At 41.7% G+C, this 16,570-nt stretch overlaps 1 protein-coding gene across 9 annotated transcripts in view; it reads right to left on the reverse strand.

The window, feature by feature from the left end:
* Positions 1 to 16,570, reverse strand: part of BCL2L11 (BCL2 like 11) — a 41,896-nt gene that overhangs the window by 14,445 nt on the left and 10,881 nt on the right. For 6 of the 9 annotated variants that reach the window (XR_002102760.1, XM_019544104.1, XM_019544103.1 and 3 more), the window contains 2 exons: positions 5,761 to 5,811; positions 5,477 to 5,589 (listed from right to left, as the gene is read on the reverse strand). Coding sequence is in view for 8 of the 9 variants with exons in the window: in XM_019544104.1 (XP_019399649.1) it covers positions 5,477 to 5,589; positions 5,761 to 5,811 (164 nt within the window). In the remaining variant the exon portion in view is untranslated. The remainder of the gene's footprint in view (positions 1 to 5,476; positions 5,590 to 5,760; positions 5,812 to 16,570) is intronic. The other 3 variants (XM_019544107.1, XM_019544102.1, XM_019544101.1) reach the window with 1 other exon arrangement.

Raw genomic sequence — 16,570 nt, forward strand, 5'->3', positions numbered from 1 at the left:
GTTCAGCCTCCAGAAGAGAAGGCTGAGGGGGGATCTAGTGGCCTGTTACAAACTAGTCAGAGGGGACCAGCAGGCACTGGGGAGTCCCTGTTCCCCTGAGTACTACCAGGAGTGACTAGAAATAACGGTCACAAGCTGGCAGAGGCTAAATTCAGATTAGACATCAGGAGGTACTACTTCACGGTCAGGGCGGCTAGGATCTGGAACCAAACTTCCAAGCAAGGTGGTGCTGGCTTCTACCCTGGGGGTCTTTAAGACAAGGCTAGACAATCACCTTGCTGGGGTCATTTGACCCCAGCACTCTTTCCTGCCATGGTAGAGGGTCGGACTTGATGATCTGCTCAGGTCCCTTCCGACCCTACTAACTATGAAACTACTATGAAACTATGACTTCAAATCAACCAATTTTCAGGATACTCCCACTTTGAACTCCAATTCAATTTTTTTAGCTACATTTTCAAAATAACATGTAGATGAACCACATTGTGGAGCCCACAGAATTGGTTTTGTGAGGGAGAACGGCAGGCTGAACAAGAATATTGAAAGAAGGCATGCTATAGACACTTTTATAGAACTAAAGAATAATGGGGCTGAAATGGACCTAAAGAAACCATCCAATCCAAGCCCCTGCATAGGCCAGTGCCATCTTTGTCTGAAGCATCCTAGCCACACATTCATCTTGACCAGCACTCAACTTTCAGGGATAGAGATTACACAAATTCTCAATAAACTACTGCAAACACCCCCACAGTTAGAAGGTTCTTCCTAATTTCCAATCTTTATTGCCCTTGCTGCAATTTAAGACTTTTTGTCTGGCATTCTCTGTGGACATCACAAGCTTCTTTATAACAACAATTTATGTAGTTGAAGATTGCTAGCAAATCTCTCCTCAGTCCTGTTTTCCAAACTAAACACTTCCAGTTCTTCCAACTGTTCCCTCCAAGTCATTTTGGTTGCTTTCTGTTTGCCCTTTTCTACAACAGCAGTGCCCAAATTTGGATACGGTGCTCTAGTTGAGGCTCTCATTCAGCTTGGAGTCTGCCACAATCCCCCTATCCTTTTAGGCAATACTGGAGCCTATTTAGTCAAATATCAATTCTAAATGCAATCAAGGGAGAGACACTGAATTGTGTAGCACTGTATCCAGTAACATGTAGGAAGTCTACTGCAAAAGTTACAAAAAATAATAATTAATCACTTCATAATAACAAGTGCCATTCACCAGTATGGACACCAAGCCAACAGATTTTATACAGGGAAAAGGCTGTATACATTCAGTACAATGCTGCAACAGGCAGCTCTCCCCCTCCTAAGATATCAATACCATATGAACACGCAGATAAACTCTCCCCCCACATACTCTATCTGACCATGGACCAGCTTTCACTCTGAAATGAAAATAAATTAAGAGAGGGAGCAAACTTAAAACAAACTGGATGCATCTACATGAGACATTTACAGTGGAGTTGCCTAACTGGCTCCGCAATAAAGTCTGTGTCTTCACGTGTTGCACTATTAGGCTGCAGGAAACTAATAAATGCCATTCACCAGTATGGACACTGTAGATTAGTACCTGTAAACAAAAGCTCTATCTTGTGGCAGCAGTTAGTGCGCTGCAGCATACATGCAGATGCTGATAGGACTGACTGGGGCCCAAGGGTGCTTCAGGGCAGAGGATGCCTGCTGGCTAGCCCCACAGTGGAATGCCTTTGTGCCCCTGCCAACCCCTCTGCAGCATGATGAGCTGGATCAAAGCAATCCCAGGCTGGCAGGCTGACTCCCAGGACCAACTGCTGGAACTGCTCCAACCTGGCAGGAGCAATAAATTCCAGTGCAAAGCGTACCAGAACTTATTCAGGCGCCTTAATATCACATGTAGATGCACCCACTGTGGTTCTGAATAGTACCAAGTGTGAACACTTATTCTGAAGGAATACCTTGTTCTCGTTCACACTGAGAGAAATATTCAGAACAGTCGTACCTGAAAACTTAGGCACAGACAAACCTTAATCTGGCATGTCTGCACTTCCCCAATACTATTTTCCCTTCTCTGGTGTGAGAGAATTTAAGATGAGAGGGTAACAGAGGAGGCTCAGATGGCATTAAGCCATCTTTGTGCTCTCTTGATTCCGGGCTGGTGAGACTGCGCAAATCAGCTGAACAGGCCTCCAAGGCTGAAAGTAGCCCATCTCCTATTTATTATACGTAGAATCTCTGCAGCACTGTACACTGCAGCTCCACTTCGACTCCCAACACATTTCCTAACATTGAGCTTATGACAAAGGCACTGAACACGTCTAATGCCAAGGCTGCAACCAGGGGAATGCTTCCCAGTAAGTCAAGACCTAAAGTGGAAGAAAGCTTGTTTGTCCACAAGGACTAAGAGAATCTAACCAACAAAAAGAAAGATGATGTTTCCCATAAACTTATTCCACTAAAAGGGACTGGAGGAACAATCTAACTCAGGGGCTAGCAAAATATGGCCCACAGGTCACACCCAGCCCACCAAGAAATTTCATCCAGCATGCAGGCATCCACCAACTAATTGTACCCTGTCCAGTCTGTGCACCTCACTCTCACCCTTGTAGATGGAAGGACCTGGCTTCTGGGAGGGGTTGCTATTGCCGCTGCTGCAGCCACCAGGGGACCTGCTCAGCTTTCCCAGCATCCCACTCACTACAGGTACCAGGTAGGGAAGCAGCGGGGGCAGAGGAGAACTGCAGCTGGCCAGGAGGCACATAGCATGGGGTTGGTGGTAGCATGGAGCCTGCGCCCAGGAGAGCAGCGGGAGCGCGGAGCTCAAGTGGGCAGGGTGTGGGTATGAGGAAGGTGGGGGGTGGGGACTGCAGTGGAGCCCTGGGACCTGCATGGCAGTGGGCAGGGAAGGCTGCCGGCTCCATTGCATGGGGCTTCCCCCGTGCTGCATCAGTCCCAGGGGCTGCATGTTCACCACGTGGAGCCCCACATGATAGAGGCAGGCCAGCCTGGCTGCACTCCTTGCCACCACGTGCAGCACTGGCTAGAGCCACACACTGCTGGACAGCAGTGCCCAGGCAGGCCACGACAGCCCTGAGTGCCCGCCGCCTGCTGCCGCCACCAGCAGCAGAGGCTGTGCACCATGAGGGGAGAGTGTGTAGGTGACCCTGATACCCCACCACCATCCTTTACACCCTACAGAAGCCACCCATACCCTGCCCCAACCCCCCAGATATGCACACTTCCAACATACCCTATTGCCACCCCAAACACAGCCACACCCCCCTCACAAACCTCTCCCATCCCACCACACACACACACACACACACCCCCAACCACAACCCCCACACAATATACAAGAGTAAGACTTTATTTTTTAGTTATTGTGCAATCACCTCTATATACACTAGGCAAACACAAATCATGACAAAAACATTTTGTAATAAAATATATTATAGTAGGTGTTTGACATTTAGTGTATGATTTGTTTTTTTTCTGGTTCCTAGATGGCAACCCCCAACTCCCAAAAGGAGTACTTCTAGGAGACAAGGGACTTCTGGTGGCAAAGGCCAGGGGTTAGGGATGGGTCGTCTTCCAATCCCAAAATTGTTACCGGGGGCAAAGCACCCATCAAGGGGCGGGGCTACCCTTGCTGCCCTCAACAGCTCACCAAAACTCATTAAGCAGCCCTCCCGCTGAAATAATCACCCGCCTCCAATCTAACTGATGAGAAAAGGGCTGTCTTAAGGACATTAAATGAACCTCTGGTTGCTGCTAAATTCAGGCCATCACTCAGAGTACCAATGTCATCTGGGGGATAAGCAGGAGGGTCATCATTACATGTTGAAGATAGAAGAAATCATGAAGGGCCCCGTATGAGCAAAAAAGGGGCTCAAGAGAAGACTGATTAAATCATAAGCCACAAAAATCAAAAGTCAAGCTAAGAACAACTGCTACAACAGAGTGCCATAGGAGGGGGGGAATAAGCTTAGGTTACTGACTTGGCACTCATGGAAGACAGTCTAGTTCCAAACAGCTAGCATCTCACCTGGTAGTGGCAACCATCAATGGCCACCCAGACCTTTGATGCATATGCCTGGACAAGAATATTTTTGGAGGAGTGGAGACTGCCTTGAACTTTCATCCTCCCCTTTAGGCCACTGAGACAGAATCCAAAGACCAGACTCAGTCCAAATGTTTGGTGCCTCCATGGCTGTAGTTGTATAAGCGACCAGGAATTGAACCCAGCTGTGTGGTAGACAAGGATTCTGCCACTGAACCACAGGGGACTCCTGCATCTTACATAGGACACTTTCAAACATGCAAGTCTTGCTCTAACTCATGATGCTTTACAGAAAGTGCCAGGAGTTACAGGAAGCCCCCCATACCCAACAGGTGCCTACTGGATAGGGGGGAGGGGAAGGAGGGTGATGATTAAGCTCCATTTTGGAGCCCATCCAGTGGAAAAGCCTGATCTCTCATTAGATGAGGGTTAATTTGTCGCATGACCAGCCACTTTTAAAGCGCTCTGCAGCTGTGCACATTGCTGATTGCATGACAAATGTTACTTCTGTCAGAGCCCCTAGTGACACTGATACATAACAGGACTTTTCTCATATCAGAATAAAGACAAGTCAGTAGACTAGTAATCACATGTGTAACATGCAAACATTGTGGCATTAATATCATAATGCCACAGCTGTTGCTTTTAACAAACATAAGACAAAAAAAGTCCATCCCCAAAAAGGGCACAACTAAAGCAGGAACTGCCAAGAAATGGAGCTGTATGGAGTGTGACCATGGGAGAAGCCAGATGTGCAGCAGAAACACAAAGATGTAGCAATACTTTGTTCATATCCCCAAGCTTCTGCCCAGAGCCACAAAAGCTAGAATTTACATTTCCCCTTTTTAAACATTCAGCAGTAGAGCATTTAGTTGACATCTGAAATCTTTGCCCATCAACACTGTCACAGGTAAATAGAAATGACAAGTGGAATTTAATACAGGGCAATATACAAACTATTTTCAAACTGCAAAATGTTTCAAGATTTTTAGTTTGGGGTTTGGAAGGAAGACTTAAAAATAATTAAAAACCAAGGCGCCTCTCTTAAATTAATTACAAGATTTTCTGGAAAAATCTTTTTAAAAAAAATCAAATCAGCTTTATTCTCAGATTACAGCAAAAGACATAAGCAGATATTTTGCTAGATCTGTATAGTGTAAATTAAGGGAAAATACTATATACACCACTTCCTATCAGAGATTAAATCCCACCTGTAAAAAGAGGACCCCCATCAAAACAGCCTTAAATATTTAAGTAACACCTCTTGTCACTAAAATCTTAGTATTATACCTCCATACACAAACATATTTATGCATAGCTTTATATATTTACACCTCCTATACCCAAAAAAGTATTTCCAAAAATTGACTTCTTCCTTTTAAAGCTTGCATATAAAGAAACAGAAACTAAAATTAAAAAAACAGAAAAAAAGATTACCCGTCTTGGGCAATAGGAAGCATTAAATTCGTCTCCAATCCGCCGTAATTCCTGTGCAATCCATATTTCTGGCTGCATATCTTCAGGTATTGATCGATATTGCCACCTGGAAGCTGCGTCAGAACAGAAACAAAGAAACTTTGAAAATTTCCCAAAAGTGCTTCTTGCAATTAAAATACAACAGAAAAAAAATTATGCAAGATTTATTTCGTCAAAAGTTGCCGGAGCTACCTAGAACGTGCACTACTGACAGCTGCATTCTACACCAAGCAGAAGTCATTTACATGTAATGGCATTTGTTAGAAGCCAAAATCCAAGGACAGTGCTTTGTAGACCTGTGGAGAGATCCAAAAAGCATCTCCATGGTGCTGTGTTGGGCATATTGGAGGTACACAGCAGTTCCATTTTTCTTAAATCAAAATAGTTTTGTCGTGATCTTTTTGTTAATGATATGGCTGACAGAACCTACAAGTCAGACACACATTTAAATAAGATCCTCCCAATAACTGTATTGCTAGGTTTGTTGGTGTGAAAAGCAGCAAGAATTGAGTGTATTACTTAAGGGCTATAGGTTACCCCAAATGGAATCCCCAAAGGCCTCCAATACGAAGCATAAAGGCATGAAAATAGTAGGCACTGATTGGCAGGACAACAGGCTCACTGGGTCATCTCCAGCAAGTATGGAGCACTATCTTATCCTTTACCAATGTGGTATAAATCACATCAGTCGGAGTTTGAAGCTCACTCTCACCGTGAGCTGAAATCACAACCAGCAGAGCAAGCTACTAAACCTTAGCTCAAGTTTACAGAAAGTAAATGCTGCAAAAAAGAACTTTGATCAGCTTTGTTAGAACCACACATTAGTACACTGGGGGCCTCATAAGAAGAGGTTTCAAATGTCAAACACTGCAAGAGCCTGCAAACAGCCTGCTAAACTTTTAATTAGCTTATCTGGGTAACATCATCTCCTGACTAACTGTGCATTGGTCCCCTTTTAGTCAGTTCATGACAGGCTGAAATAGCTGCAAAGTGTACCCAAAAGGCGTTTTACCCTAAAATCTGTATTTTATAAGCTGACAGGTAAAGAAAGCAGGCAATTTTTATATGTGGAGGGCTTGCACAAAAATAACATACACAGATGAGGAGGAATGAATATCAACTTGAGTCACAAGCTTTTACCATGCAAAATTTCCAATCTGCCCAATACATAGGTAGAAAGATGCCAGAATTGAGGATCCTTGCCTGCATAACCCTTCTGTTCCATGCTATACAGAAATGGCAAAGAAAACTCAGCCTTCCTGAAAAAGTGATCAAGATGTTCCTCCCTCCCTGCAACTGAAAATATACTTTTAACATACTTTGGTTTTTATACACTGTATCTAAAATTAATATTTTTAAGGTAGCCTGACACCTCGCACTCTTCCTGCTTCAAGCGACAGGAACCAGTTAAAGTCAGATTATTCCACTGGCCAAATCTGATCTTCCAATAGACACATCATCCGAGAACAAAAGAGAGATCTGCCAGGAGCAGAAGTAGGCCTTGCAATTTTTTAAGCGACTGTGGTCAAAATAAGCCATCACCCTCTCATTGCTAGGCCATCCACAATGCCCAAAAGGAAGATAGGCTACAAATTTACAGCATCATTAAAGGGATCATAAGCCACTATGAATACATACAAAGAACAGAGCTACCACATAAGATGCTGCTTTTTCAGTTTCGCTCCTGAATGGAATATCAGTTACTAGCCATCTTGCAAGACTTTTTTTTTTAATCCACTGAGACAACAGCAGTTTAAAAATGCAATAGTAGCTTTTAGATTTTGTGGTCAAAGAATAGAGGCAGCCAACAAAAAAAAGTCTCACCTTTGCCAACTTAGAAATTAAACTGTGGTTTTGAGGGTTTAAAATGTATATCTAGGTAGGTAGCACTCATGGCAAAAGAGTCTTCTTAGGTGCATACTTTTAAGCTTCTCCCTTGTAAATATAGATATTGAATATTCAAATATAAAATAAATTACATCTAAAAAAATGGTGCTACTTTGTGAAAAGAGCGTTAACACAACTTTTATGTTTAAAATATATAACCAGCAACCTTATTCATTTCACAAAATAGCATAAAATGACCACCCAATTCTGAAACACTGTGGTATAAGAAATGAACAATTTATGATGCACACAAATCGGTGCAAGTCATATTCAGAAACGGACTCATGCCAATTTCTTTTCCTACTCTAAACAAAGGCTTAGAAATTAAACAAGCATGACAACACTTTTTAAATAGAGTATTTCACAAAATTGGCATAAAAACTTAAAAGGAATCACAAGGGAATGCAAATAGCTTCCAATTTCAGAATATTCAATGGATTAGTAGAGCAGTGAAAAAATTAAGTGTGTGTTTGGCTCCAATCTGGCTGGAAAATTTATTTTTGAGCCAAAAATATCTGAGCCAAGCAAATGCTAGATATTTTGTTTTCATGCTGCAGAAGCAAAAGAACAGTACCAATCAGCCTTCACAATAAAGGTTGCATCAGGCACAATTTTATTTATTTTGTTAGCCGTTTAATTTCATTCAAGCTCCTCATGGTACTTGATAGAAACATTTTTAAACTGGGAAAACATTTTGTGATGATATGGGAGTGGGGGAAGCAGCCAACATACATAAGAACAACTGATCTAGACAAGCATCTCTCTCAGAAAGAGTTAGAACTAAACTAATACAGTTTCTCAATGCCAAAGAAAATCAGCTTTTCAGCACTATGCTGAGACGCACACATCAGATATCCTCATGCTTTAAACAACTTTCAACCAACTACATAACTACCACATTAAACAGCCAAAATGAGAAAAGCAACTACTTTAATCCAACTGTTTTTAACCACTGAAGATAATATACAATGTCGTGTTCCAGCCAATCGCCAAAACTGTGTCTAAGATCGTTTTACACTGGCTTCAAATGATAAAAGCTCAGCAATACAAGAATTAATATCATGGTTAAAGTGGTTGAGAGTGAAATCAATCTGAGGTTTTCAAAAAGGACTTTCTGTGGTACTGCCAAATCACAAAATCAAAAGTGTCCAGTCATAATTAGCTGCAAAAACAGTCAAGAGAAACTTTCAAAATTCATTTATAGTTGCTAGTCACCAATAACTTTCACCACCATCTCACACACACCAGCAATACTAGTCATATCATGACACACTTCATTTCTCTTTAAAGAATAAACCAAATGAATGCACCATTGCAGAGGATGGAGAATAAAGTAACTCAATGCCTCAAGAAACGGATGTCGCAGCATCCTATTAAAAAAAAAAAAAAAAAAAGTGAAAACGCTCATGACTATATTGTACAATAGAATCCCATATTCAAGAGATTATCCATTAACAGTTGTGAAACGTTATGCAACCATACATTTACCTATGTAACGCCTGGTATCAGAGCACTTTTATTCTAGCAGCTTGTCTACAGGGAAGATTTTTTCCAGTTTCACTGGTTGTTTTGTTTTTTTAAAGAAAATCGGTCACAACTCATACATGCTGTTGCAACAGTTTTAGGAAAAGTAGCTTTTTTACGTGGATGAAGCTCTTTCAAAGGGCTATAAGATTAACCAAAAGAAGGCATCCATATTGTGTATGGTCTAAATATGGAGAGCTCTACTGGTTCAACAGTAGAGTAACAAATGTGCATCAACCATTTAGCTGGTATTTCTTTTCTGTGTATTCCTGGGGTTAGTAGTTGGCCCTTCCCAGAGCGGTACTGGATTCTTTTACTGATGCATAATGCTAGTTCAGGACACAGATGGAAGTTCTCTTTTTCCAATACACCCAAGGCCCACTGACAACTCACAGAAAAAATAATTAAGTTAACATGGTTCAGGCTTATTTCTACATCCCATCTTTTAGTTCCCTTTTTCAGAGATGCTGAAGCACATGCATTTAAAGGTTCAGAGAAACAAGGCCACCCCTTAAAAATCCTGATGCTTATTCTGCTATTTCTCAGGCTCCCATTCTTGGGAAGTTTTGTTTCATTTTCACTCTATGTGCCCAGGTAGTTTTACTGCAACAGTTGTAACCTATTTACAAATCAGTACCAAAATGTTCTTTCAGGTTCATCATTTAAACACACATTGCAGATGATTAATTACTTCTTCCAGTTTTAAATGAATGCTGATATTTAAAAGGAATTTTAACAGGCAGTTGAAGGGAGGAGGGAGAACACAGGCTGCTTCCAAAGCCTTTCCTTTACTTCAATAATGCAGCTCAATAGTCCAGTGATGTCCATCCAGCATGTGGTTCTTTACACTCTAATATGTGGTCACTGAACATGACTTAACAAAGCCTGCATTTGTCTACAAGCTGAATGCATGTTCCCCAAGACATGCTGTGACATGTCTAGGCTTCAGTATTTGAAGCAGCACTATCGTGATGAGAAATACATAGGAGGTGTCACTAAAGTAACTCCCACTACTTCTCCAGGAGCCCCTCCAAGAAGTCATTTTCTTTTCCCTGTTGCAGTCACTCACCTGTTTCCCTGCTGGCTACCTGCTACAATGATGGGAAGAATAAGAGCAACTCTGGCTGCCCTGGTACTACCTTGCTAGCTTTAGGAAACCAACTGAAATTGAAAAATAAGAGCTCCTCTGCCCAAGTTGAGGGATGGTCTATAGCAGTGGTCTCCAAAGTGGGGTGCGATCCATTAGGTTGCAGGAAAAAAAATATTAGAACTTCTATTTCTATTTATTTTTTATCTACATATATTGTACATAATATAGGTCCAGTAGTACATGTATATAATTAATAAATAAATAAATATACATATATTGGGGGTGCATGCTCAAAAATTTTTTACTGATAGGGGCGCGCTATCAAAAACGTTTGGAGACCACTGGTCTAGAGCAGTGGTTCTCAACCTTTTTTGTATCAGGACCCATTTGTAAATATCAATGGCCAGTCCTCACCCGCTGCCCTCAGCCCCCAAGCATGTGGGGCAGGGGAGCCCCTGAAGCTCTGATAGCCTGTAAGGGAAAAGTCACCATTTCCCATGTTTCTCTCCTCTAAAGGAGAATCAATTTTAGAGTTTGTGACCCTTTCATATACTCTTGTAACCCACTTCTGGGTTGCAACCCACAGGTTGAGAAACACTGGTTTAGAGGACTGGCTAACAGAGGTACCCCTCAGCACAAACTACCACCCACGACAGAGAGAAAAAGCTGAGATGCAACAACCAGTAACAATTCCCTGAGATTCCCTGCTCCATCCAAGGTTAGGAGCTGCTGTAAATTATGCTGGATGGTAATTACCTCCTAAAAGCTGTTATCAGGGTAGCTGTGACACAGTGTTCTAACTATACTCCTGCTACCTCAGGTGCTAGTGGCTGCAAGGAGGATGGCATAGGGGCTACCTATACCAGGTCTACCTGCAGATTTCCCACATAGGGAGGGAAATATTAACATTAACAGTACAGAAAAAGGGATCAGATATTTTCTGCTTGATGCATGTGATTCTTTGTGATTGTCACATTTATTTAGGAGCATACTTAGAAGCAGCCGCTAGAACCTAACCACAAGTGTAATAAATCTCATAACATGCAACCAGCTTACAGTTTGGGGAGAATTGTCCATCTGTATTTATCAGAACACAAGCAAAGCTGAAACAAGTACCTTCCACCTACTTAAGCCTGGGAACACTCAATTCAAATGAATGCTTATGATGGATCTCCAGTATGAAAAACATCAGTGCTCCTATCAGTTTAAAACCTTTTGTAATTCTTTAGCTAGCTTTGCTTTGTCTGCAAATGCAATTATTGGTACAAAACTAGCCAGTGTTAACACAGGCTATCTATACAATAAGAAATTCTGTTGAACCCAGAAAAGAAAGTACCTTTACATTTGAACCAAAACATATTAAGTTCAACATACCTGACAAAGCATCACTGCTACTTGAAATGTAGGTACAATATACAAAACAAAAATAGGAACAGTGTCCTCATGAAAGCCCTCTTATAACCCAAGGAAAACCTTCTCCACCCTCTCATCACAATGTTTCCACTCAATTTGCATTTCTGCAATGTGTTGAGAGCTATTGTGTGTGTTAATAAGTTATGCACCTTCAGTAAAGCTCCCATGTCAGTCATGTTTCTATCCATGTAGCCTTGGAAATTTTCTGAAGCAACAGCTGGCTGTTAGGATCACACACTTCATAAATTGAAGGTATAGCTGTGCAACCTCACATCAGACAATCCCTCCAATCTACCACCTCCAGAAGACTCATGTCCAACAAGGCTCCAACACCACAGAGGACTAAGAAGCACCAAACAAGACTGTGCAAAGGTAGTACTTTAAAGAGCTGAAAGTAAGCAGCTTTGTCCTTTTCTTCCTAATATCTGCACTTTTAAAGATTAGCCGCCATAAATATCCTCCGGGGATTAAAACACCTTGTTAATTAATCACTGCTAAAACCATTACCTTCCAACAACTACCCTAGATACTGTCTGGAGAATAGCAATTCATGCAGGTGTAAATACATCTTCCCATAGCAGCCAAACAAATTTCTGACAGTGGAACTCTAGAAAATAGTACCAACCCCTAGTAGTGACCCCTAAGGTGAACTGTACATTAGTTACCCCTAAAAAAAATGGGATACAGACCATAACTCATGTGTGCAGCCTTGAAAAACACGACTGATTTTCTGAATGGTTTTGCTTAACTAGTAACTCACAGATCTTTTCATGCAATTTTGCCAGTTTAGTTATGCGACAGAGAGAAAAACATAAATACAAGCATAATAACAAACCAGTTAAGAGGAAAATGCACTTAATATTAGTCAGAGAAACCAATACCACCTTGTCTTCAGGGAAAACAGTATAAAATGTTCAGTGACCATTACTGTCTGCAATGGAAGATTATCATCAGCCCATCTCCAGTATCTAAAGAAGTTAACATAAGTAGAAATGTGTCCCAAATAAGAAAGCCACAGCCAAAGACCTGGTGATGAAATCCAAGCCAAAGAATGCCTACAGAAATGCCAACATCTCTCAAATTCCCTTAGAGAAGTCCACAAACATCACCTTTTATCTCTAGAAATGCAGTAAGCTCTATAAGCTCTCAACCTATTTTAAGCTCAAAGTTCCCCTCAGAAAAATGCCAGCTCTTAGCTTTCACTAGTTTCTTGACTACAGAAAAATAATAGAGCAAGCCTTCTGTTGCTAAGAACTCAGAAAGACTACAACAGATCAGAAAGCTTTTGACACTATGATTCCTACTTGAAATGTTTGGGTTTATCTTGCAATTCATGTATAGGTGTTTGCATCTGTAATACTGGTACCCTTAAAAAGGATTTAATGGCACCCTAGCATGCCACTGAACCCTGAGAGTCACTGCCCTAGAAACACCAATTTCCAGAAGAGTTAATGCACAAAAAGATTCCTCCGAAAAGGACAGTATGCATCACATTCAGAGAGTGGACAGACACAGGAAATGCCAACCAACCAAAAGGTGCTAATCTAAACACTATGTTTAATAATGCATCTCTAAACTGCAATGTTTCCCAGGGTAGAGGATCCCCGTTTCAGCCTGTGGCATTCTTAGACTGACTTTTTTAAAGTAACAGGATGTCATGTTTCTGCAAGTCCACATAATTACATTACAGCAAGTGTCAAAAAGGACATAAAAACATGACATTCTTGAAAAGCTCACTTGGAAAAAATTGTTCATTGACAATCCAACTTCTGCAGCCCATAGGGAAGTATTCCAAGCACAGTTCTGAAGACTAGTATCAAGTTTTTGGACTGTCCTCCATGAGGGTTCATAGGGGTTCTCCTTTGAAAGCACGTATGGGAGCAGCTGATGTCTGCAACAGGATGTGGAACTGCAAGAAGCCAAAACTGATAAAAGAGAGCAGAATGGGGCTTTGGAGAAGCTTACATGGACAGAGCTGTTCAGGCACCAAGTGTTCTGATGAACAAGTTTCCCCCATGGCCCTGAAGATGCAGTTAAGAACAGAGCCTACTCCAGGTGAATGAACTGATTCACCTATACGAGAAAAAACCTCAATATTTTATGTTAGTTTTTCCTCGTTTAAAAGTTAAAAAAAAAAAATCAGCTCTAAAGAAACAAATCAAGCTATTTCTTCTGCAGCTGGAAAGGAAGAGAAATTGTAACTACTGTATTTTCTCACATACCACACACATCTTTTCCCACCTAAAACCAGCCCCTCAAAATTGGGGTGCACATTTTGAATAAAAAAGATGTTTTCTTTACTGGGAAAGCAGCACACCTGGAGACACTGTGTATGCCATGCAGCTGCCAAAATAGCTGCCACTCATGTGTCTCAGCCAACTGAGGGGATGAAGTCTTCTGTTAACCCTCTGACAGCTGTAGCTATTGGCTGTGCTTGTACCCAAAGCAGCAAGTGAGCTGTTGGTAGTATCTTGAGGCTTGTGATATAGAAACAACATGCTACTTAAAGGAACTTTTTATATAAAGAACTATTTACAGGAAAGTAGCTAACAGCCTTGCTACTGCCCTTGCAAGGACCTGGGGCCTAATCTTGTGTGGGGGGAAAAAAAAAGGAGTAAGCCCTCCTAGGAACAAAGTCCAGGACATGTGGCACTGCAGGAGACAGTCTGCCACACCAGGATGTTTCTGATGCCACACTTCCAGGATGCCCTATGTTTCCAGGCGATCTTACCCCATGTCACAGTTGGCCATTACTCTGGAAAAAATCATTTTTACTACATTCTGCCTACAAAAAGGGTACCTGTTTTATTTGGGAACTTGTTGCATGCAAAACAATATGGTATTTGAGAGATGTTCAGGTGTTATAAGGATAGAGCATATACTTAGGCTGATTTGAGCACTACGTTCCTTTAATAGAAGATTAACTTTTTTTTATAAAATCATAGAAAAGTAAGACTAGAAGGAACCTCCTGAGGTCATCTAGTCCAGCCCCCCCACCAGAATCAGGATCAAGCTCATCCAAACCATCCCAAGCAAATCCTTGTCTAAACTATTTGTAAAACTACACAGTCAACTCTTACACACAACCACAAGGCATAACACCCTAATCTTTATAATGAAATATTTCTTCTAAAAAGCTTTGGTATGCATCATAAATATGTCTTTATTTCATTTATTTTTAATTGAGAGACAGAAAATTTAGGCACATCTTAAATGCCTGGGCATTTTATGATGGAAGGAATGTAGTATGTTTTAGCTCCCAATAGTTCTGGAACTCAGTAAAGCATTTGGTATTCAAATTTAAATTCTTATTGCTTAATAAAGTAACATTTAATTTCTATGAAATTGGAAAAAAAGCCAGTCTGTTCTGCCAAGCATTATTTTTTAATTAAAAAAAAAAAAAAAAATCAATATTTGACAAAACCACCTAGTGTATTTCTGAATTTGAGTTTTATAAATATTCTCTTTTGAAGTCTGGCACAATTAACAAAATCCCTAGCATCTTCCCAGCTTTTTCAAGGAGTTATATTTCAGAGCTTACTATCTGAGAACTTTTTATCATATATTTCAAATTGCTAAATACTTAAAAAGAACTTTGCCTCTTACAAACCAAAAGAAGCTTCACACATCAGGTCTTCTTATAGATTCATAGATTCTAGGGTCAGAAGGGACCTCACTGGGCCATCTAGTTTGACCCTCTGGCCCTGGCAGGCAAGAAAAGGGTCACCAAACCTGGGGTCATGTGATCTCAGCCAGGTGCCTGTTCAGTTTCCTCTTGAAGACGGCGTGGATGGGGTGAGCACCAGCTCCCTTAGAAGCCCAAATTTTTTTCCTTATTATTGAACACCAAGTTTTAGGCAACAAAATTAGAAAGCGTGCCTCAACAGCCCTATCATAAATACATCTTACAGTCTCCATTGTAAGATACAATTTTCAGTTGCGTTTAACTTATGAACTAACTACCTGGGCTGAAGTTTTGAATGGCGTACTTGCCACTGATTAACTGTTTGCAAAATTTCAGTTTATGTTGCTCAGCCATTTCTAAGAACACACGCACACACATATTAAGGACATGCATATTGTTTTGCCCATGTTAAAATAAAACTTAAAACCATTTCACTGAAAAAGTGTAGCAGCTCTACACATTGTAGTACAGACTAAAACTGAGGGGTGGAGTGAGGAAGCAGATAGGCTTGTCTGGGTGTCAGGAACAAGACTTTTGTGAATTCCCCACTTCTTCCCTCCAAAATAAAACACCAGGTCTGCTGGAAGTTATAAGTCTCTCCAAGATCTGATTGGCACATGCTCAGTAAAGAAAACATTCAACAGAATTTTTCTGAAAATTCTGAGGCTGGGATATTGTGGTGAATACTTAGAATGGAGCAGGTCAGACCTGAGGAGTTGGCTCCCTATTCTAGCTGGGTGAGGGCTGGATGTATACTTCACCATTATACTTCCCTGTCTTTCCATTTAATGGTTTTAAAGTACTACCACAGATTATATGAAGCAAAGCTTTCTTTAGATCAGTCTGTTCACTGGCAGTATATCTCTGAAAGTGTACCATCTTCTCAGAGAAACTGCACAGAACCATGGAAAGCAAAGCTTAAAGAGAGAGAATGGTTGTTTTCACCTGAACATGTCATTTACAATAGGGGTGCTGCTGACAGATTTTTGGGGCCAATGCCAATAGCCAATTTTTAAGGAGGCATATTGGCCGATACTGATCCAATTTCCAATACAGCTGCATGCAGCTAATAAGTCCGGTATAATGGAAGGGAGGGGGGGAGGGAAAGGGTGTGGGGGGCAGATCAAGGCCCCCGCAGTGAGGAAGGAAATGGGGCGGGGCAGGGTATGCAATGAAGCTGCGGCTAGTCCGGGGGGTGCAGGGTGACTCTTGCTGTGTGCACCCTAGGAGGGCACGGGGTATGGGTGGGACGGGCTGCAGATGGCACCAGGCAGGCAGCAGCATAAGGAGGGGCTATAGGGTAGCTGCAACCCTCCCCCGAAAAAAAACCCCGTAGCCACCCTAGCCCCCCGCTGCTGCCACCCACCCTGCACAGATCCAGGGGCATATGCCCCATCTGCCCCATGCCCTGCCCCAGATGAGCAGTGGGAGCAGCAGCGGGAGCCACTGGATAAGC

Source organism: Crocodylus porosus, unplaced genomic scaffold (assembly GCF_001723895.1).
Source record: "Crocodylus porosus isolate Cpor-Errol unplaced genomic scaffold, CroPor_comp1, whole genome shotgun sequence".
NCBI classification, from domain to species: Eukaryota; Metazoa; Chordata; order Crocodylia; family Crocodylidae; genus Crocodylus; species Crocodylus porosus.